Source organism: Lutra lutra, chromosome 6, assembly GCF_902655055.1.
Source record: "Lutra lutra chromosome 6, mLutLut1.2, whole genome shotgun sequence".
Classification (NCBI taxonomy): Eukaryota; Metazoa; Chordata; class Mammalia; order Carnivora; family Mustelidae; genus Lutra; species Lutra lutra.
The window spans coordinates 69,777,210-69,801,563 of record NC_062283.1 but is presented as its reverse complement, the minus strand read 5'-3'; the positions used below and the strand labels follow the sequence as shown (position 1 = coordinate 69,801,563).

Sequence of the window (24,354 nt, the reverse complement as noted above, 5' to 3'; positions counted from 1 at the left end):
GGTAGTCTAACTCATTTAGATAAAAGCAGTTTGCTGATCTGTTCCTTGGCTGGGGGAGGGAGAGGGAGGGGAGTCTAGGGAGAAAGTGTCTGAGTGTGTGCGTGCTAGAGACACGTACCCTTTCTCCCTGGCTCCCACACCATCTCCACATTGTAAAAGAGATCAGCAAACTGCCTACACACACACACACACACACACACACACACACACACACACACACGAGGTTCAAACAAACCACAGCATAAAATTTGGGCTTCTTGATAACTATTAAAGGTTTTGTCTAAATGGGTATATTCCGAATACCAATTCCTTCCATATCCCCAGTTTTAGTCTTTCTGTTTATATTTAATAGAAATTTCTTAGATCAGGAATGGTCTTTTTTTGCAATCGCTTAAGTATCTGATATTAGGCAAGAATAATTGAAAAATTACCCTTCCTAGGCTAACTGGAAATTGTTCAGTAGGTCCATGTAAAGAAACATCAATTGCCCCAAATTGAACTTAGCTCTGTCTGAAGTTCTCAATCATTCAACAGGCTCCTCGGAAACTAACATTTTTTGGTATATTTGCCAGCAAGGATGGTTAGCACTTATTGTTCAGTTTGCAGTATATGTTATGGCAGACACAAATAGAAATGAAAATAATTCTTACCTCATTCTTCAGCTTGCTTCCAGAAAACCTTAAAAATCAGTATATCGTCCATTAGTTAAAATAGAAATATAAAATTACAACAATCAAAGAAATGCAGAGGGCCCACTAAAGTGGTGACTTCGATCATGATTAGTGAAATAAACCTAGAGAAATCAGTTTGATTTTCAAAGAGACCCACACATTCTTCTCAACTTATTTAAAAAATAAACTATTAAGGGAAAGTAAAATGAAGAATATTTAAGGAAATCAGATAAGATCTGAGGCAAGCAAAGCACACTTGACACGAAATATTCATTTTTGTCCAGGCTATACGTTCATTTTCCAGTAAATATAGCCAGTAAGCCACCATTATGTTCTTTACCACATCTGAATTCATCTTGGTATGACTTAGGTGACCCAAATGATTTTTTTATACAAGTTACTTTATTTTTCAAATTAATTTATTCCTTTGCAAGCTAAGAGCAGATTACCATAAGTCAACATCAGATGCAGATTTAATTATTCAGAGCTCCAATATTTAAAAAATAATAATTGTATAGTATCACTGGTTTTGTTGGATGTCACCCCACTTATTCATGACCTCCTTTTGATAACTAAGGATAGATTAGAGAAGTGTGTTCTTTATATTCATTTGTGTTTTTTCTTTCATACAGATTCAACAGGTCAGTAGCTTTAACTCACTTAAGGTAAGCTGGTATTCAAAGAATGTATTATTAGAGATGACTTATAATAAACTTTTCATCTCTGTAAGGTGTTGATCGAGCACATAGATTTTTATTTTATTTTATTTTTAGTGGGCTCCACACCCAGTGTGGGGCTTGAACTCAGGATCCTGAGATTGAGTCAAACGCCCTATCGAGTGAACCAGCCTGGCAACCCAACCACACAGATTTTTAAAACAGTTTATCCCTTGGGGGAAAAATACATTTTTCTGCCTATATTTTATAGAAACCAGCCTGAAAACAAACCTAGTCTTATGAGTAAATACTAATTTTTTTAAAGATTTTATTTATTTATTTGACAGAGAGAAATCACAAGTAGGCAGAGAGGCAGGCAGAGGGAGAGGACGAAGCAGGCTCCCTGCTGAGCAGAAAGCCCGATGCGGGGCTCGAACCCAGGACCTGGGATCATGACCTGAGCCGAAGGCAGCGGCTTAACCCACTGAGCCACCCAGGCGCCCCAGTAAATACTAATTTAAGGGCAATTCTGCTTCCTTGATTTCTCCTTTTCATCTCTCTGGGAGATTTTGTTCACTATTAATTTCTCATTAATGATGCTTTAAAGAAAACATTTCAATAAACAAAATGAGAGTCTTATTCAATTGCTATTATGCATCGGTAAAGAAATGCGGAGAACTTGTCTTGAAAAAAGTAGAACTCTACCTTGTCAGGCCCTTTCCAGAATAAACGGAGTGGTAATATGCACTGGTCTCTTTGATGCCAATCCCATAATAATGATACCTAGAGCAAGGACAGGAACCGGCTCTGTGTTAATGAAAGCATTTTTTGAAGGGGAAAAGGAAACTAAAGTATAGTTGAGGGAAAGCACAAGTAAGAACTGCAACCCCTTGATCACTTCCTTTCCTGATTTTTTTTCAAATAGCACCTTAATGTGCTAAATCCCCTTGATGGTCATTAGTCCTACTTATGGTCATATTTCTGGCTCTGGGATTAAAAAAGGAGATGTCTATAGCCAATCCCCTATGGACCCCTAAAATATTGGGTTTCAAAAACCAAAACATTTGTCAATGTAGACATTTAAATGTAGTCACCTAAATTTGTAAATGTCAGCACAGGCTCCAAGTATACCAAGTATCTATCTGCAAACTGCTATTCAATTTGAACATAGTCAGTTGAACAAGAAAATGATAGGTTTCCTTTTTAGTGTATTTAATGGATGGAGAAAATAGTATGACATTGCATGGAGAAAGACATCAATGTCATGTACAGAGATATGTATGGAGCACATGATCTTCCAAGTTATTTTCCTCATGAGGAATGAGAAGTCCAATTCCTTGTCATTTTCACTTCAAACTTTTGAGCAACAATGAGGGCAAAACTATGTCATGAGTCAATGGAAACATGAAACATGGAAAGTAACAGTGTTACAAATAATTTGTTATAGATGTGTCTCTGGATACTGAGCCACAGGCAAGTGGAATTTCATCAATTCTCAAGTTGCAGCTCATTCTTCTCAACTGCAGAATTCTGACTGATGATATACCCAAGTACAAACACTGCAACTATTATACAAAAGCTCATCAAATAGTGGGGATTGAGGAAGTGTGGCCAAGACCAGCTAACTTCCACCTCCCCTCTCCTTCCCCTCCCCTAACCCATGCAGCAGCAGCACCTGCTTCCTTATCTATTGTTTCCATTTGCATTCATCTAAAACCAGGCAAGGAATGAAATAAATGTGAGTAAGGGGGTTTCCACAGGACTTCAGTGTGACCATATTTAAAATTTTATTACTTAGCATCACCACCTGGGCTTGAAGGGGCCAGAAAGGGGCCCCTTTTCTGATCTAAAAAAAAAAAAAAAAAAAAAAAAAGACTTGGCAGAGCAAATTCACCCCTAAACATTTTCAAGGCCCAGCACAAGAGTACAAATGAAAGCCCAATACCATATTTTTAAGTATTTAAATATAAGTCAAGCTAACAAACCACTCAATAAAATACCCCGTTCTTCTATCTTGACAATATACCTCCATGATGATCTGGTAGGTGGATTTGAATTTAGAACTCTTCATGTGTGAACATGGTGGTGGGAGAAGAGCCAGCCTCAACCCTTCTCTTCCCAGGCCCTGCTCTTCTGTTCACTGTGAGGAACCTCTTGTGAACACACAGCCTCCATGTCCAAGACCAATCCAATCCTCCAACTACCACCACCAAAGAGCTACTACCTGTAGTCACCTCTCAGATCTATGTATAGTGGTGGAGCACAGCACTCTTCTCAGGATGGGCGGGGGAAGAGTCCCACATAGGAGGGAGAAGGCAGGCCTGGGGCTGTTTGGACAGAGAATTCTGGGGCCCCAGGGACCTGCAATGTGGGCTAGAAAGAGAATGTGGTCTTGCAGTGGACATATTTACTCAAGCTATGGACTCCTAGTCTCCTGAGAAAAAGAACAGTGGGAGGAGGGCCAGCGGAGAGCCTTTTAGACTGTGAGGTCCAGAGATGGCTTCTCTCCCAATAAGTTCTAAGGGCAAAGAAGTCACTTTTAATGACCCTACACTACTTGAGATGGAGAAGAAAGAATTTTTAAATATGAAAACAAAAATTACATTTATTATAATAAACATATTTGAGAAATGGTAGGAGGGATGATCAAGGTAAATGGAGATATTATCTGATTGCTGTGAACTGGGAACAAGTTTTCAATACAAGGACAATAAGGAGTCTGTTAACCTGAGCAGAGGAGGTTTAAAATTGTTCCTGTTTTACAGTATTGAAAATAAGAAAATCTTATAGTAGATGAGGAAAAAAAGAACCCCTAAGGTATATTGGAACAAAGAGGGAGATGAAGGAAAGATGAGAGCGATGGAAACTCCAAAATATGGACCTGACTTAATTCTCCAATGAGAAATTAAAAGAAGGAAGTTTATTTAAGTCACAAAGACCTTACCCAAAACAGCTATATTAAGAGAAATAGATAAGGAGAAATACCTAAAAACCACAAAAAATGAGCAGATTTAGATGTTATTGGGCCAAGTATATTAGAATTAGTTAATGAACCTAAGAGTCTGAAATAAGTATTAATATTTTCTTGATTAAATTTTGGAACAAAGATAGCAGAGGGACTGTCTTTGTATTAGAAGAGATAAAGCAAGGGATGTTTGAGAAAGGGGGATCAATTATAATGGAAATATATTGTAATTTCATGTTCTCTGGCACAGTTCTCTATTTATTCTATAGATGTTAGAGTTTAAATAACTATATTTTAGCCACTTGCTAAAGTAATATATGGTAAGCATTGTTTTAAAAGTCGATCATTTTCTTTTATTAGAACTTTGATCTTCTTGTTTCTTATCTATGATCCTTTTTTCAACATGCACGTACTATCATACTATGGTAAGGTGGTTCTTCACAAAGATTTGAGAATAAATTACATTGCCCGGAGGTAGACAAAAAGCGTAGGACAAGTGGAAAGGATAAGCAGGAGTTGAACAAGTATTAGAAGACATACCGTGTCCTGACGACTATGCTAGATGTCAATACAATGACAAAACAGACATGGAAAATCAGGTCAGGAATGTGCTTCTCTACACCCTTGTTCATGGCATCCTGAGCCATACCATTTGCCAGTCATGGAACACTGACCACACTGACCAATACTGGGCATATTTTACTTCCATTTTTTAAAATCACCTTATGGTCACTTAAAAAAAAAAAAAAGCTGCAACATCCTTTAGGACTCGATAATACTGACTAATATGAATTTGTAATTTTTTTGTACTTATGACTTTTTAGAAAAGGGTATTCTCATGACACAATTCATTGGTTCCTTATTTTTCTAACAGGACTGTATTATTTTGCCCCCTCTTTTCCAGTCATTAGGGAAAAACATCTTTAAAAACAGAAGTATGGGGGCGCCTGGGTGGCTCAGTGGGTTAAGCCTCTGCCTTTGGTTCAGGTCATGAGCCCAGCGTCCTGGGATTGAGCCCCATATCGGGCTTCCTGCTTAGCGGGAAGCCTGCTTCTCCCTCTCCCACTCCGCCTGCTTGTATTTCCTCTCTCGCTGTCTCTGTCAAATAATTAAGTAAAATCTTAAAAAAAAAAAAAACAAAAACGGAAGTACGTAATGCTTCCAACTACATTCAGAGTCAAGATTTTATATCTTACCATACCCCTGCTCCAACCCCAGCAAAAGAAAATCCTTTTAAAATACTGTATTTTAAAGATTTCATTTGTTTTTGCTAGACAAAGAGAGAGACAGAGCAGGAGTAGAGGGGAGGGGCAGAGGGAAAAGCAGACTCTCCAGTGAGCAGGGAGCCCAACCTGGGACTTGATCCCAGGACCCTGGGATCATGACCTGAACTGAAGGCAGACGTTTAACTGACTGACTAACTGAGCCACCCAGGCACCCTAAAATGCTCTATTTTATTCACAGGCCAAATGTAAATGATACTATCAACCCAGACACAACTGAGCACCCTGTTTCAACTGGCTATGTTGCCTTCATACTTGGGAAGCAAAAGATAGACACACACACACATACATATAAGCAAAAGATATATAGATATATATACATATATATATATATATATAAAATTTTGTATTTCAATTTTGTTTGTAATTAGAAATCTTTAAGTGAAGATGTTTTGAATATGTTTGCACTCAGTGTAAACACTCCTAGCTCAGCATGCATCATATTAAGCAAGCATTGATATCTAACAGGAATCACCAAGACTTATAACACTGATCTGGATTTTTCATATTTGATAATCCATATGTAAACAAAGACCCTTTCTATAATGTAAGCTCCCTATAATAGAAATCAATAAACATTTGCTGAATAAATAAATAACATGAAAAAAGTTAGAAATAACAATGCATTATAAGGAAAACTTTACAAACAGGAATTTTTCAATTAAGGCCATGCATCTTGTATCAGATACTTAAATATATTAGCACAATTTTAAATTTGGTAGAGATCAAAGAATTTCTTGTCTAACATGGTATAAGAAATATACTAATTTCTTTAGCCTTTTTATAGGTTAAATATAAGAAATAGACTAACTCCTTTAACCCTACCATGAGCACTGTATAAACTATTATTGTCACAATTACTTGCTCTCCATAAATAATGTGTTTTCTCACCTCGGCACCCTTACTTGATTGAATTCTTCATTGGGAATGTCCTTTTTCCTTTCTGTCATGGTTTCTTAACTTACACCCCAAGGCATAGCTTCAATGCATGAAGCTTGCCTGGTTTCTCAGACAAATCTAATCTCTCTATCCTTTAAGCTCCTCTCCTCTCTTGGTCATTTATCCTATGTAGCTTTATACCTCATACAACTGGTGTGTTTCTACATGGCTTAGCTGTCCCACTAAACTATAAGGTTTAAAGGAAAGGAACTGGATCTTTTCCTTCATTGATATTCTCCTTAGAAATTACTGTATAGAAAAATCCTCGCTTATTGGAGGATGAATCAATGTCTCCTGCTAGAAATTTAGACACTTATAAAACACAGAGTCCCTTATAGCCAACAGTTTCAATAACGGCCTCATTGTACCATGTATTACTACATCACCAGTAAAATACTGGGGTCAAATAAGGATGGTATGGCTAAACAATATGTACAAGGGACATGATATCAGTGTATTTAAGCAGAAAGACTATGGCCAGGAATATAAATCTTAATATTTTGCAATGACCACTGTAATGCTTTAGCACTTTCATATCTAGTTTCTTCTGGAACCTATAAAATAAATAATCTTTCTCCCTTAACCTTCCTTTTAGTCTACTAGATACATGTTGTCACTTGAGTGATGATTTAATGTCTTTGAGAACAGAGAAGAGATAATAAATGAGCAGCTCTGTCTTCCTAACAGCTAAAGGTAAACCTCATAAAACCAGGGAGAGTAATTTCATGCAAAGCATACATGGATTTTTCATCTCAAGCCCAACATTTTACAACATAATTTTACTGTTAATATATTCCCCTAAAATAAATCTTGCTAGGAAATATTTGCCAGAAATATTCCAGTACAACAAAGACATATGGTTGGTGCATGTCAAATAAAAGGTAAGGGCTGCACAAGTGTGCGCTAGCAGGTTATTTTAATTTATATACCGCTACCCAATGCTGATTCTGTGGGTTACTCTGAATAAAAATTTCCAAACATTTCAGTTTTTTCTCTATATATGATTCTTATCCATTTTTGTTTAAAAAGATATGTGATAAATGTTTAAAAATCCTGGGTATGACTAGCTAATTTCTCTCAGAAAATTGTTTGCATAATACAAGGATCTTTGTGGGGCACCTGGATGGCTCAGTCAGTTAAGGGGCAGCCTTTGGCTCAAGTCATGATCCTGGGATCCTGCGCCCCTTGCTCAGGGGGAGCCTGCTTCTCCCCTGCAGGCCATTCCCCCTGCTTGGGCTTGCTCTCTGTCTTTCTCTCTCCTTCACTCTCCCTGTGTCAAATAAATAAAATCTTTTTTAAAAATGCAAAGATCTTTGTGATTATCTAATAAATTGTGTTCATTCATTTGTGTCAATTGCCCTTAGCCCTATTTCAAATGACAGATCTCATTTACATTTGAGCAATAAAGATTTATTAATTAGTTTTTAATGTCCGCATTTTTAGGTGAACGTGTTATAAAATATAAAAGATTTTTAATAGGACAAATGAAATTATTGCCACTCTTACTACTAAAGTATTTACATTGTGTCTAACACTTTTCTTCATTTGCTGATAAATTTCTACTTGCCCCTATAGTTCTTCTTTTCTAGTTCAGTCATTATATAGAATTCCTGAAACATATGTTTCCACTGAGCTAGTAGCCCCAATGTTAGTTTACACTACACAAATGATCACTGATAAGGAAATGATGGGATTAAGCTGTTCTGGGACTTGCAATAACTTACTATGATAAGAGCAGCTGCCGTATCAGTTTTATTAACCCACTAAATCACTACTAATAAATAAGATAATGGCTTTTGTCCATCATGTCTGAAAACCAAGATTCAACTGATCAAAGTCTACAAGAAATTAAAATGTAACTTCAAATCAAACAGTCTACTGTGTACATGAAATCTACATGGTGGTCTCCACTGTGTTCTCCCTTATTCTTCTGAGCTTTTCTGAGCAAGGGTGAGAAACGGGTCTTTTTTCTTCATCACTATGTCCCTGGGGCCTAGTCAGCACCGATAGTGAACAAAATGCTCATTAAATAAATGAATATTAATAGTGAAAATTTTTTGATCCCACTGTTTGCATCTTAAAAACTTTAGCACCATGCTTTATACACTGATAAAAATATGAATGGATTGATGATTGATATAATCCATTCATGACATGATAGGCAAAAATTACTTTTCATTAGCTACTCTTTAGTGCCTATGTGATTTTGTTTCAGTTACTTTTTCAAAACCCAGATTTCGAAAATACTGCACAGAAAAAAAAATAAGGTGTATATTTTGGCGTTGTTAGTAAATCAAAGAGAAAACAACAAAAAACTCAAAAAACTCAAAAGCAAAGTGAGTTTTTATCTTGGTATTGAGAATGTGTGGAGTCTGCCACTGGGGCTTCTTGGCAGGGAGGGGATGGTGACAGTGAAGGAAGGGACAGAGAGCAGAGCTTTGTCCCTGTAAACTCACTGACCTTGTCCCCAAGGTTCACTCAGGTGTTAACTTTTAAAGACCTTCTCTGCCCAACCCTCTCCCCCCATAACCAAAGGCATCAATGGCTTCTTATGTAGAATATGAAACAGGCCCCTGGAAACAATTATTCAATTTTTAATTGTTTCTAATTTTGACATTGCGTAATACCTGGTGATCTGTGGTATCTACCTAGTGATTCTGTCCATTTGGATTTTTTGTTTGTTTTTATTTTATTTCTATTTTTTTAAAAGATTTTATTTACTTATGACAGAGAGCAATATCAAGAGAGGGAACACCAGCACAGGAGAGCTGGAGAGGGAGAGCAGGGAGCCGATATGGGGCTCCATCCCAAGACCCTGGGATCATGACCTGAGCCCAAGGCAGATACCTAATGACTGAGCCACCCAGGTTCCCCAAGGTTTTTTGTTTGTTTTTAATGTATGTTTATATATTTTATCTCTTCCTTTGGTTCAGTAAATTTTTGCTTCATTTTATTTAAACTTTTTCATCTTTCACTTTCATGAGGGGAAGTAGCAGCACGTGCAGAAAGGTGGGGAGTGAGGACCAATCATTTTAATACCCAGTTATGTCAGAACTTAGAGAAACAGAACCTGAAAATAGATACAAAATTCACTCCTATTTTTTAGATCCTACTAATCAATCTCTTCCTCACAAAGATCAGTGTTTCCCCAACTATCAGATTTTATACAGGGAATAAAATTTGAAGAGGTTTGATGAACCCTAAAGGTATCCAATGACAGTTTTAGAAACAGAGATGCTATCTTTCGCCCAGAATACAGAAGAATCTTTTGAGTTAATCATGATCTAAAATAAATTCTGTTTGAAGGACTCAAATGAAATGACTGGACATAGTCTAGTTATTCTATGACATTTGGGCAAAAATTGAGAGCTTATGTTTTTAAATAACAATCATTAGGCAGTTATATATTATTATATTTTAATATATGATCCACAGAAGTCAAAATAAATCAATACTAAATTTATTTATTTTTAAAAATAATTCAATAAACATCTAGTGATAGTATAAACACCACTGCAATAAAATAAGTTTTGCAAAATAATGGTAAAATTTGGAGAAATTATAAATTCCTCTTTCTCCAAAATATTCTTACTTCTTCATTCATATTTCTGTGTTTCACCAATTCATATTTCTATAGACATAAAAATATGTTTTATATTTTTTATATTTTTATATATTTTTATATTTCTATAGACACAAAAATATTAAATTTTTGAGATATTAACTAGCCATTAGAAATGATGATTATAAAGATAATATACCAACATAGAGAAATGTTCAGGACAAAAATTAAAAGCAAAAAGCAAATGTGTGGTTGTGTCACACATTTGTTTTTATATAAAACATAAATATCTCTAAATAAATATAAAATAATTTAAAGTGCCTTATGATTAAGGCTTCAGAAAATATTAGCTGTTTAGGAGTGCCTGGGTGGCTCAGTCGGTTGAGCGAATGCCTTCTGCTCAGGTCAGGGTCCAGGTTCCCGGGGTCCTGGGGTTGGCCCTGTATAGGGCTTCCTGCTCACAGGGGAATTGGCATCCCCCTCTCCCCCTGCCCTATATTTATACTCTTTCTCTCTCTTTCTTTCAAACAAATAAATAAAATCTTTAAAAATGAATCTGAAAGATTCTGAAAGAATCAGAAGAATCTGATACATTAATAAGTTTTTAAAACAGATTAGGCAAAAAATGAAATTTATACCTCAAAAAATCAAAAATTCAATTAAATAATTATTTTCTTGATATGGCTGATATGAGGGGGGAAGTAGGATCTACTAGTTGACAAAGCACAAACTTTAGAGTCAGATAAACTTTGATTTAAATGCCAACATTGTTATTTTACAGCATGTGTGTGGCTTCGGGCAAGTCAATCATCTTTCAACTAGTCTTCTCATTTGTAAAATACAGTAATTCCATCTTGTATTGTCACTGTAAGGATCTGAGAGTGTGTGGTTGTGAGTGTGCTTGTGTGTGTGTGTGTGCAGTGCTCAATAAATAGTAGCTTTTAATTGCATTGCTGATTTTGGGATAATTTCATATTATCAAGGACAGTCAGGTTGAAAGCATATTCATTTCTCCATCCATTCCTATAATTTACTCATTTAATTCTCACAACAAACCTGTAAGATGGATACTGTATACCATTTTTACCGATGAAAAACTGAACAATTCATCTAGTGTCACACAGGGACTACATATGGGAGTAATAGAATTAAAGTTCAGAATTGCCCAACTCTAAACTTCATGCTCCTAACTCTAGGCAACTCTTAGAAATAAATGAAGATGGGAAAACTATCTGGCTAAGAATAATTACATCAAAACATTGCCAATTGCAAGATACACAAACTCTCCATCTCACTCTATCATTCAACATCCTCAGTTTCCCTATGAAAATGCCTTTCCCCAGGATATAAAAATACCATGAATATAATAAGCAAGTTATAAAAAGAAAATGGCATATCAGGAAGGTAGGAAAAAATTCAAATTATTAATGCTTCCCTCTTGGGCACATCTGCTCTTAGATGTCAGACAAATTGCCTGAAGTTACCACATGTTGTTACATAAACCTAAACGCTGGTGCCTCACAGTGTCACAATGGACACGGTTAATGATTCATCCCTAATCCTGAAGGCTCCTTCTGCAGAGAATTGGCTTTCTCTGCAGCCTGCCTGCCTGTCCTCCTGCAGACCCATGAAGAGGATTTCTCTGCATTGCTTTGGCTCTTTTCCTACTACCTACCTACATCAAACACTATCTGATCTTTCCTCCACCTATACAAGTCAGTAAGAGTCAAATTCATTAGAAATCAGCCAGTTAAACTGATGCAACTTTGAAAGACAAGTCCTGACTTGGTTAGAAGGGAAGAACTTACTTAGTGGTTTTCAATCTGGCATTTCATCCCTCCTTCTCAGACCACAGGTTGTTAACTTTAATAAGAATCAGTTAAATAAATATTCATCGATCATCTGTTATGTAGCCAACCACAGGAAGGATATGAAAGTGAATGAAACAAAGTCTCTATCCACAAAATAGTATCTTTTGAGGGGGAAGAGATAAGTTAATTTCACATTAAGATAGGTACTAATGAACTGCTCTGAGGGCACAGAGAGGGAGCCTACAGTTGAGGGAAATTGGAAGGGGAGATGAACCATGAGAGACTATGGACTTTGAAAAACAATCTGAGGGTTTTGAAGGGGCGGGGGGTGGGAGGTTGGGGGGAACCAGGTGGTGGGTATTATGGAGGGCATGTATGGCATGGAGCACTGGGTGTAGTGCATAAACAATGAATTCTGTTAATTCATTTAATTTTTGTTAATTCATTTAACTTATGAAAAGAAATTAAAAAATAAATTAATTAAAAAAAGAAATCAAGAGATAAGTAAAAATTCAAAAGAAGAGGGAGCTCATGAGGCATTCTTTTCAATGGGTAAGCTTTCAACATACCTGCAAGGGAAAGGGAATTTTCCATGGAGGAAGACAGCGTAAACAAACGAATGACATCTGAGGAAGAAGCAGAGGGTACTGGCTCTAATTTGATGGGAACACAGGTTCCATGCTGAGAAGTGAGAAGTAGGTGGTAAGGTAGGCAAATGGCTTGTAACTAAACCATAATGGACCTTGAATGTCAAGGTGAGAAAAATCTGCCATGAGCTACTAAAAGTTTCGGAGTATGACAGATGATGGAATGGAACTTTCAGAAGGTTGATTTGAAGAGTTGTATTGAGTGGACTGGAAAAACAGAGAGAAGGCCAGATTATGGAAGTGAGAATGGAGAGAGACCCGTTCAAGAGAATTATAAAGTGAGATTTATCCTTTCTGGCAAGTGACTAAGGCTGAGCTACCCACAGGGCGGCTCCTTGTCACACGTGAGTACTGACCCCCTGAAACGGGACTAATCTGAATGGAGATGCGCGCTGGGTATAAAATACAGCCTGGAGCTCAAACGCTTAGCAGAGAAAAAAAGAGCATAAAATATCTCAAATATTTTTCATTTTGATTATTTGGTGAAATGACGGCATTTCAGATATACTAGATTACATGAAACATTAAAATCAAATAAGATCTGTTCCTTTGTACTTCTTTCAATGTGGCTACTAGGAACGTTTGAAATAAATACGTGGCTGTGTTGTATTCCATCGGGCGATGCTGAACTAGGTGTTAGGACAGGAGAAGATGCTGCGTGAGCTAGCAAATGAATGACAGATGAAAGAGGAGTTACCAGTGTTGTGACAGGGAAACCCTGGGAGACACTTCATACACTGATTTACCTTGAGAGGGCTCTGTCAGCAGGTTCACACGCTAGATGGGTGCCACGGAAGATGACTAATGGTAAAAATGAGCCATGGAGTTTCTGTCCCGGTAAAGACAGGCACTAGGACACAGGCATGGGAACACTGGTAAGGAAAGTGAGCAGAGTTGCTCTTTCAAGGAACAGCAACGAGAAGCAAAATAACAGAGCAAGTGTGAAGAGTATAGCAGGTTTGAGATGATTTTATTTTTATTAATGGGAAGAGACCTGAATATGCTTGTAGGCAGAAGGAGAGGCAACACTGAAAACACAGAGGGCAGAGGCAATCATGGACGAATGAGAACCTAAAACTGGGGGTCCTACCGTGATGGCCACAAGAGAAAAGAAAAGCTGAAGGTATCAAGAGAGAGATCTTACTTTATGTTTCTATCTACATGAAGAGATGACCAAAGAAGTCATTTGTGCAGATCATTTGTCTTGAAGGGAAGAGAAGAGGATGTTAAGAAGTCATTACCTGGAAAAGAAACCCAGAGAAAGAACCTGAATCATACTTCAACCCCTGGCTTTGGCCTTGCCTTAGGGAGTGCTGTGGGTTCCATCTGACCACTTATTTAGCCATGGGCACTCTCCTTTCATGACACCGACGCCTTCAGTAGTGGCCTTAAGATTATGACAATGGTTCATTTACATTATTTCATCGGAAACAAGGATATATTACAATTTCCAGTATAAATTTTGTTTTTTAAACGTCATTCTAAAATCCACTTTTTTCTCTTCTTAGTTTTTACAATTGGTGAAAATCTGCTTCATCAAGAAGAGAATACCTGCTTCCACTCACTGATAAAGACAATCCTTAATTTTACATGTGTCAGTCCTCACGTACAGGTATCATATATCACTGATACATGCTCATCAGTGGGTCTTACTTTGAATGGCCTCTGGTTCCAAGTCGCCGAGTTGTCAAGAGGGGAAATTTCTGGCGAATTGTCTGAAAGGAAAGTCAATCACTTTAGTTTTTAGGAAGTATGTGGTTCTATTGCAAGCAACTTGTAACCAATTAATTGGAGAAAGTAAATGTTAAACTTTGAGTATATTTAGTCTGGAAGAAGTAACATCGTACATATACCATATTGATAAGCAATAATATATTATCAGAGGCAGGAAGATACTTTTCTGATGAGATTATTTCACTGCTCTTGTCTCAATTTCCAGGGTGAATCATGCCAGTATCTGATTTTGCTTAATGTGACTACCAAAGCAACTGTTACTTTATTTATGTACTTAAAGGAAAAATTTGAGTATCTTTATAATAATTTTATCCAGAGGTTTGCCACAATTATATCTCCATCTCCAACCCTGCCAGAACACAGGAAATGTTCTTTACCTTACCAGATCTCCACAACAGTGTTTTAAATGTTTTCTTCTTTATGTTCCTCTCTCTAAAATTTGCTAAAAATTGGCAATAGCAATTAAAAAATGAAATCTTTTCTATTGGAAACAGGAAATTGCAGGATATCCTAAGGGCTCCATGGCAAAGTTCTTATAAATGTTCACTTCTTGAGGACCGGTTTTCTGTGGTTCTAATCAGATTCTCAAGGTGCTCTATGACTCCCCAAACAGTTAAGAAGACCCCCATAAGTTGGACTCGTTAAACAGCTGTGCTAAAGTGGACATTAGAAATTGCCTTACACAACTTCCTCATTTTAGGCAGTGAGTGAACTGAGTTTCGAAAAGGTGAAGTGCTTTCAGAAGGTCTGACAACAAATTAGTCACTGTCTAGGCCAGAATCTAAATCATGAGATTACCATGCAGCATATCATCACATTGACTCCCATAAGCAGATAGGTTTTCATATTAAATTTATAAATTATTTTATTTTATTTTTATTATTTATTAATTATTATTATTAATTTATTTATTTATTATTTTATATTATTTTATTTTCAAAAACTGAGAAGCCAGACTATAGCATTCATTATTTCCTGGACAATGAGTCCCTCTACAGGTTAAAATTTGGATTTCAGTTTACATGAGATGCCATCTTTGAAGCTTAAGCTTCCTACAGTTTTTCTGCGCTATCCTCAGTTTCTTAAGACAGCCGAGCATGAGAAGAATCTCAAAGAACAAGGCTTTCCTAAGAGATTGATATTGTTTCCTGGTTCTCAAAATAAGACCAACATATATAAATAGAGTAATGCCAACTCTATAGATTCCCATCCTAACCATATAGGTTGGGCAGAAAGGAATGTGTTTAAATGAGCAATATTTAATCAATCTTCTCACAACATCTTGGAGTTTGGGGTATATTTGTACTCAGAGTGAAGTGGAGAATCAAGGGAACTCCTTATGAAAGAAAGTAAAAATCTATTAAAAACCCATATACTTGAACCAGCGAAACAAAAACCACAATCACCAATTGCATCCACAAGATACTTGTCACCTCTACTTAATTTCGCTTCTCAGTACAGGCCATTACCATACTTCTTAACACATTCCTCTTTGAAGGGAAATATCACTCCTCAAAAGGAGACGCCTTTAATGTCACATGAAGTCTTCTGATAACCAGGGTTCTAATATTCAAAGCATAAAGTAGTTCAAGGTAAAACCTATAGTAGGTAAAATCAAGATAAATCACATAGTAGTTTCAAATACACCCATAAGAAATTTCATTTATGCTCATGAGAGATATTTCTGAATGTTCTATATGAAAACTTGCTCAGATAAATATGTTTCTACACTGTCTACCTGACATAACTTTAGTTGTTAAGTAGTGTAGCCAGTATGTGTCATTTACCTTTCCAAAGGTGGCTGCACAGGCTGGCTCCAATTTCTCTTTCCTGCAGAAATCTAAATAGTGTGCATAAAGGATACACCGTGGAAGGCAGACTCCCTCACATACGATGTAATTCTCTTCAAGCCTAAAAAAAAGAAAAGGCAAAAAATTGGGTCCAACCTTTCCTTTATTTCTCCTTTCCTTTCCCCTTTTGCATTAGTCTAATGACTGCTTTGAATACAAGCTCTATATAAATGAGTTCATGAGTGGGTCCAGGTAGATTTGTTTTATTCTGGATATTATTAAAAGTCAGATCACAAGAACTAATGTTAGAGGAGCAACAGCCCTAGTGAACACCTGTTAGTGCAGTTAAAATACCGTGGTGAACATAATACCACTCCTCCCTGGTCTATATCCCAAAGAACAAGTCCTACTTCTATGGAAATCCTCCCTATTCATTATGGTTTGCCCTGGGAGGTAAAAACGGGAATGGTGAAATTGAAGGTGACTTTTTTTTAAGAGGATGTTCTAAAAGGCCGCCAGGTTTTAGGCCAGCAAATATCTACAATCTGACTTTCACTCACAAAGTAGTTCTGAACCGTAAATGGTTAGGGAAGCATGATGATACATTTATTTGCAAAATACTTCAGAACTTCAGAATAAACTCACATCACTTAAGTCTGAAATGGTACTGATCTACTTCTCCTCCGCCGCCTTTTGCTGTGATCAGTACTATAACAACCTAAACCATAGCATACACTTGAAACAACATGTATGTTTCTAAAGACATTTCCAAACTGACATATATAAATTCAACTCTGTTATAAATATAATTATGCAAATTTTGAAAATTTAGACATAATTCCATTTAACTTGAATGTCTACAATTGCAATTAAAAGTGATAATATAATAAATATAATATAATAAATATAATATAACAAATGTGATAATACATATTTGCTAGAAATATCTGCATAGCATTCAAGAACTCAGAACTTGTAGATTGTATTCCCAGTTTTTCTAATAATTTAGTAGGTGATTTTGACCAAAATTTGTGTATACCCATTTTATGTATAGTAAAAATATAATTATTCCTATATAGGAACAATGCAATAAAGAGTACGCTTTCAGATTAAAATTGAGTTAAACTATCCAAGATCTCTGATTTAACAAATTCCCAAGACACAGAAGATAAAAGCTAAAAGAGATGTTCATCAGATGTAAAGCATCAGATGTCCATTTTTCCATGGAGAAAGAAAAAAAGAACCAAACCCCAGTAAAATTTGCATGCATGAAACCAAACACCTGGCTGACGGTTGAAAACTGGAGTTACTCAACTAAGTTTTTCACTTTATTTTTCAGTTGTAATTTTTAACCTCCCTAATAATCTACACAATCTTAAGGGAAAATTCTCAAAATACAATTAATTCATTTTATTTAAAAAAAATATATACATTAGACTCTTTGACAGGAAAGGGTATGGAAAATTCAAACAAAAATTACAGAATTTTATAGTTTCAAAAAATATGAAAACACTAAGAAAACATTCAACTATTTAAAGATTGTATTTTAATGGCATGTATGAAATGTCAACTTTTCTGCCATTTTAATGTTTTTGTAGGCTTTGTCATTATCTTCAAAATAATCCTAGCCATGAGTACAATGTTAATTTGGGGTATGATATATTTCCCTTAATTAAAACCCAATTATATTTATAAAATTTAAAAAAAAAGTTTGTTTCCACTCAGTTGATTTGAACTGAAAAACTGGAAGTGATCACTCAACAGCTCTCCAAAATGTATCTTTAATCAACACTTCTCCAATTATCCTAATAAAAGAGTTGTATCCTAAATATTCCAGATAATTAACTCAAGTATTTACTGCTCCAGTGTATTTTTAAACAGTAAGTCTGACATCAACTTCAACAGTTAAGTCATAACCTTAGAAGAATATTCAGTTCATATTGCAAATATTTGAAAAGGTTTAAGTATACAGTACAAAAATTTAGTACATGTGAATTGTAACCCAAATAACTGAAAATAAAATTTAATAGTTTTTGTGGTAGTTTCTTAGATACTATTTTTTCTACTGTATTTTTCTAAGGTTTAGATCATACTTTACATATAAACATTGTATACAACCTATCAGTAAATAGACCTTTTTAATTATTTGCTTGTGATTTGTAATTCAGGAGGAAATTTTTACCTTATTTCTTCATAGTATGTGGGAAAGCTTAGAGTTTTTACTTTAGATCTCTCTTCCTTTTAGATAATATTACAAAATGCTTTCTGTACGTAGAAAACCAACTGGCAAACTCTTGGTTCTAAAAGATTTTCCACAAAATCCAATTCGCAGGTGTTATAAAAATAGTTGAACATTTATTTAAGTTACTAGTAACATTTTAACTGATTTTTCTATATCTTCTAATTCAAACATACTTCACCTAATGACCAATACACAATTGTTAATTTGCCCTCATATGGATAAAGAATATTAAGATCCTTCCTCCTCATAAGTCATTTTAAAGAATCATGTTTTATAAACACAAAACTACCATATAATAGATATCTAAAGGTCAAATTGATTGTATGTTATGCAAAAAAACATAAAAACATTCATTACTGCTGACATTTGACAAAATTATAGTTTGGGTCAATAATGAACAAAGTGATGGGGTTTTGTACTGCATATCATTTTTCATTAATACCAGAATACATCTCCACACCAAATATTCAGTGGGGGGGGGGAGGATAAATTTCCTATTGGCATTTTAAACTTTCCCTGAAAGGTTTGAGGGAAAAGCAAATTGAGAAAAGCGGATTCTGAAGATATATATATATATTTTTAAAGTACTGACTTTTAAGACTCAACAGGTGCTGAAAGGTACCCCCTTGGGAGTCTTACCACTGCAGGGTGAGCTGAGTCTGCTTCTTTTTATCCTTCATCATCTGCGTGATGGTTTTTTTCTGAGAGAGGTGTAGATCGGCTGCTTTGGTTTTGCTGTCGTGACTCTCTCCATCCTCTTCTTCAGAGGAAAAATTACCATTGCTCAAATGCATTTCTGATTGCAAGTTGAAAGGATGATAAAGAAAATCAGAATGTGAAAATCAATTAAGTAGTCTCTAAATGTACCCTGGCGTCAAACGGGGTGATTTAAGGGGGTGGGGGGAGGGTGAGAGGAGAACTACGCAAAATCCCTTAGAGTTAATTTTTAGTTGACAAACATTTTCCTGGGGAAAACACAAAAATCTGGACTTGAACGTTGTATATGCCTGTTATGTTTGCTGTGTGTTTACTTTTATTTTTGGATGCCCTTCTTAGAATTCACCCGCTTCCCAGCCACACGCCGCGCGGGGTCAGAGCACTCACCTGATTTAACTCCCTCCATCAGCTCCGGGTCTTCCCCTCTCTCCGCGCTGCCCAGGGCGTCCCCGGGCTGCGCTTCAGCCGCCAGGTACACCCTTTCCTCGGAGTAAATGAGCAAGCCCTTGCCCAGGAGCTGCACGCAGCACTCCTCCGGGGCCTCAGGGGAAACTTGGGGCGAAGACTGAGCCTGCAGGAAGGCGTCTTCCAGCACCGGGACCTTGGCCATCCTCCTGGCGGTGGGAGACCTGGGCACCCGCCGCTCGGCCAGCGCTCCGAGGAGCCCAGAGCCCAGGGCCGGGCGGGGCTGGGCGGGGCTGGGGACCTGCGGCCTCAGGGGCGGGGGCGGAGGCGGCAGGCTCCCCGGTCCCCTGGCGTCGCGGAGAAAGAAGCCAGTGCCCAGGTACAGCTCAGACCTGGGACCCGGGTGGGCCTAGGCGGGACTGCCTTTCTCCACCTGTCTAAGGTCCGGGCAGATGCTGAACTCGGAGCTCATTTCCCCAGCTGCGTCCGTCTCACCGGGAGGTCCCGTCCCCACCTCTCACCCCTCCTTTCATCCCTTTCTCACATCGTGCGCAGGGCCGGAGGACACTTTTCACACTCAAAACTCCCAGAAAGGTCCGAGAAATCCCCACTCTTTTGTCCGAGGGAAGCGTGGCTGCAGCTGTCCCCCATCCCTAGTCTCTTCAGACACAAATGACGCCCTGGCTGAGCAGCCTTGATTCTGCGAGCCAGGTAGAGGAGGACTGGAGAGCACGGCTCAGTCTTTGCAGCCCGGAGCCTGGTTTGCTTTTTCTCGGATTAATCTTAGGGATTGGTGAAGGCTCTTCTCAGAGACATGGAGACAGACGCCATCGCGTCCCGCTCCTGTCCAGACTACCGTGCTCCTAGGTGTACAAGGGCTCAGAATCCCAGACCTCACCTCTTTGGAGGATTCATTCGCTCCCTGCAGTATTTTGGGACTTAAAGCATCCCTGACAAGTCCTTATCTATTATACCTAAGGATAGTGCAATGGACATTTGTTGAGATGAAGGATGAAATCGCCCTACTTCATTTCCAAGCCAAAATGACAAGAGAGTCATGTGGAGTGCAAAAAAAAATGATGACTTGTGCTCTTTTTAAGGAGAAATCAGTAGAGAGTTGGGGTGTGTGTTGCCCTTCTGCCACAGAATCTTTCATTCCTTCCATCTTCTGCTCTTTTGACGTGTGTTCTGTGCCTATTGTATGCTTAGTGCTCCCCAGAAAGGCAAGGAATCTGCTTTGGCTCACCTTGCCTCACCACAGCCAACAACCTGCCATCTTCTTGTGGAGCATTAGAGAGAGAAATCACACCTGAACTTGAATTTAATATTAAACTACATCAAAATTTTACTTAGGAAAAACCAAAATGGGACTCAAGGTGGTAGATGGGTGACGGGTGAATTACAGAGAGGAGTAATATAATCTAAGAGCATTACCTGGCTTAAGCAGCTGAGATTACCTATATTTGAACATTATCCTATTTTTAGCATCACTTGGGAAAGGCATCACTTTGCTGTCAAAAGTTTTCAAAACTGGTGGCATCACGATACCTGACTTCAAGCTTTACTACAAAGCTGTGATCACCAAGACAGCATGGTACTGGCATAAAAATAGACACATAGACCAGTGGAACAGAGTAGAGAGCCCAAATATGAACCCTCAACTCTATGGTCAAATAATCTTTGACAAAACAGGAAAAAATATACAGTGGAAAAAAGACAGTCTCTTCAATTAATGGTGCTGGGAAAATTGGACAGCTATATGTAGAAGAATGAAACTCGACCATTCTCTTACACCGTACACAAAGATAAACTCAAAATGGATAAAAGACCTCAACGTGAGACAGGAATCCATCAGAATCCTAGAGGAGAACATAGGCAGTAACCTCTTCAATATCAGCCACAGCAACTTCTTTCAAGATATGTCTCCAAAGGCAAAGGAAACAAAAGCGAAAATGAACTTTTGGGACTTCATCAAAATCAACGATCTGAGAATTTTGAAGGGGTGGGGGGTGGGAGGTTGGGGGCACCAGGTGGTGGGTATTGTAGAGGGCACGGATTGCATAGAGCACTGGGTGTGGTGCAAAAATAATGAATATTGTTATGCTGAAAAAATAAAAATTAAAAAAAATGCAAAAAAAAAAAAAAAGAATATTACGCAGCCATTAAAAAGAAAAAAAAAAAAAAGCTTCTGCACAGCAAAGGAAAACAGTCAAGAAAACAAAGAGGCAACCCACGGAATGGGAGAAGATATTTGCAAATAACAGTATAGACCAAAGGTTGATATCCAGGATCTATAAAGAACTTCTCAAACTCAACACACACAAAACAGATAATCATGTCAAAAAATGGGCAGAAGACATGAACAGACACTTCTCCAATGAAGACATACAAATGGCTATCAGACACATGAAAAAATGTTCATCATCACTAGCCATCAGGGAGATTCAAATTAAAACCATTTTGAGATACCACCTTATACCAGTTAGAATGGCCAAAATTAGCAAGACAGGAAACAACGTGTGTTGGAGAGGATGTGGAGAAAGGGGAACCCTCTTACACTGTTGGTGGGAATGTAAGTTGGTGCAGCCATTTTGGAGAACAGTGTGGAGATTCCTTAAGAAATTCAAAATAGAGCTTCCCTATGGCCCTGCAATTGCACTACTGGGTATTTACCCCAAAGATACAGGTGTAGTGAAAAGAAGGGCCATCTGTACCCCAATGTTTATAGCAGCAATGGCCACGGTCGCCAAACTGTGGAAAGAACCAAGATGCCCTTCAACGGGCATAAGGATAAGGAAGATGTGGTCCATATACACTATGGAGTATTATGCCTCCATCAGAAAGGATGAATACCCAACTTTTGTAGCAACATGGACGGGGACTGGAAGAGATTATGCTGAGTGAAATAAGTCAAGCAGAGAGAGTCAATTATCATATGGTTTCACTTATTTGTGGAGCATAACAAATAACATGGAGGACATGGGGAGATGGAGAGGAGAAGGGAGTTGAGGGAAATTGGAAGGGGAGGTGAACCATGAGAGACTATGGACTCTGAAAAGCAAGGGTTTTGAAGGGGCGGTGGGTGGGAGGTTGGGGGAGCCAGGTGGTGGGTATTATAGAGGGCAGTATTGCATGGAGCACTGGGTATGGTTCATAAACAATGAATTCTGTTACGCTGAAAAGAAAAAAAAAAAAAAGTTTTCTCCCTACCTGATACCTCTAGCAGCTAGGTTCAGGCTGGTGCTACCCACCCATCCATGCACCCAAAGGTCAAAGGTCAGAGGCTATTACCTGCCCTGCCCCCCAGGGAAAATTTTTTTATCAGTCTCCTCCACTCAGTCCCCCAAAGCCCCAGAACTTTCTCAGTCCATGGAGCTTAGCTCTACAAATTTAGAATGTTTCCCCTTATAGAGACACCCTCAGACTCATTGTGTAAAAGTTCTAGGGATTATCTATGTGTATACAAAAAGACTCTCTACTTATATCACATAATCAGAAAAAAAATTTAGGGAAATTGTTGGGAATTCTTTTTGAACTTTTAAAAATACTGACCTCTTGTTATCCAGGCTAATTGTGTGTGTTTGGGTGTGGGTGTGTGTAAGTCATACAGACACTAAATGAATATCTGGCAATTATCTAGTTGAATTGAACAATGGAAACACAAATCAAACTCATTTAATGCCCTTAGTGCACTTTTTGCCTAATTTTAAGTAAACCATCTGCCAAACAGTATACATTTAAGTTCTGTGCTCCTAGTCAGAAATATAAATTAAATAGACCTATAACAAGTGAAGAAATTGAATCAGTAATCAAAAATGTCCACAGAGGGGCGCCTGGGTAAAGCAGTCTGTTAAGCAACTGCCTTCTGCTCAGGTTGTGATCCCAAGGTCCTAGGATCTAGCCCCTTAAGTCTGAGCCCCATGAGCCCCATGTTGGGTTTCCTGCTCAGTGGAGAGTCTGCTTCTCCCTCTGGATGCCCACCCTCACACTTGTGCTCTTTCTCTCTCTCTCAAACCAATAACCAAAATCTTTAAGAAAATAAAACAAAACACTACCACATAGAAAAAAAAACTTTCACATAGAAAACCCTAGGACAAAAGCCTTCACTGGTGAGTTACACTAAATCCTAAAAAAGAATTAATGCCAATTCTTCTCAAACTTATAAGAACAAGTGAAAACAGTGCTCAAGGCGGGGTGGGGAGGAATGTCATTACCCTAATTTTTAATTTTTAATTAGTTTAATTAACTTGAGTTCATGAGACCAATGTTTTAAAGATGTAATGATAAGTCATAAGATCTTAGGCAGGAAAATAGGTAAATATGGAGAATGATCTCTTAAATAGTGATTCTTTTTTTTAAGATTTTATTTATTTATTTGACAGAAAGACAGTGAGAGAGGGAACACAAGCAGGGGGAGTGGGAGAAGGAGAAACAGGCTTCCGCTGAGCAGGGAGCCTGACATGGAGTTCATCTCAGGAAATCATGTGATCATGACCTGAGCTGAAGGCAGATGCTTACTGAATGAACCACCCGGGCGCCTCTTAAGTAGTGATACTTAACACTTAGTTTTTTAAATTCCCTTTAAGAAATTTATGTAAACCATCAACTCTCTCCCCAGAGTAGGGGAGAAGGCTCATGAATATATTCACATATTATATATGCAAAATTCTGTATGCAAGTTGACAGATCCTGAGTTTTAAAAAAACTAAAAAAGTTTATTCAGTTTTTTAAAAAGGGCATAATGATATCTGAAACAGGAGATTCTTGGAAGTTCCAATGGCAGTGTCTTTGTGACTGGAAGCAACACATTAAAGGGGAAAGAAAAGGAATTTGGAGTCACACACATTTGTACTCATTCTCTTTGTGACTTTGGGTACTTAACCTTTGTTTCCTTCTCTCTAAAATTTCTGAGCACTCTTTCTCCAGCTTCCA

The 24,354-nt window shown here is 37.7% G+C and overlaps 1 protein-coding gene across 1 annotated transcript in view; it reads right to left on the bottom strand.

Moving 5' to 3' along the window:
* RFX6 (regulatory factor X6) overlaps positions 1-19,645 on the bottom strand; it is a 58,337-nt gene extending 38,692 nt beyond the window's left edge. The window contains exons 1-6 of the mRNA XM_047734168.1: positions 19,405-19,645; positions 18,940-19,096; positions 16,056-16,179; positions 14,188-14,249; positions 2,033-2,110; positions 651-678 (exon numbers count right to left, since the gene is read on the bottom strand). Of these exons, the coding sequence (XP_047590124.1) occupies positions 651-678; positions 2,033-2,110; positions 14,188-14,249; positions 16,056-16,179; positions 18,940-19,096; positions 19,405-19,627 (672 nt within the window). The 5' untranslated portion in view covers positions 19,628-19,645. The remainder of the gene's footprint in view (positions 1-650; positions 679-2,032; positions 2,111-14,187; positions 14,250-16,055; positions 16,180-18,939; positions 19,097-19,404) is intronic.
* Positions 19,646-24,354: the final 4,709 nt, after the last annotated feature.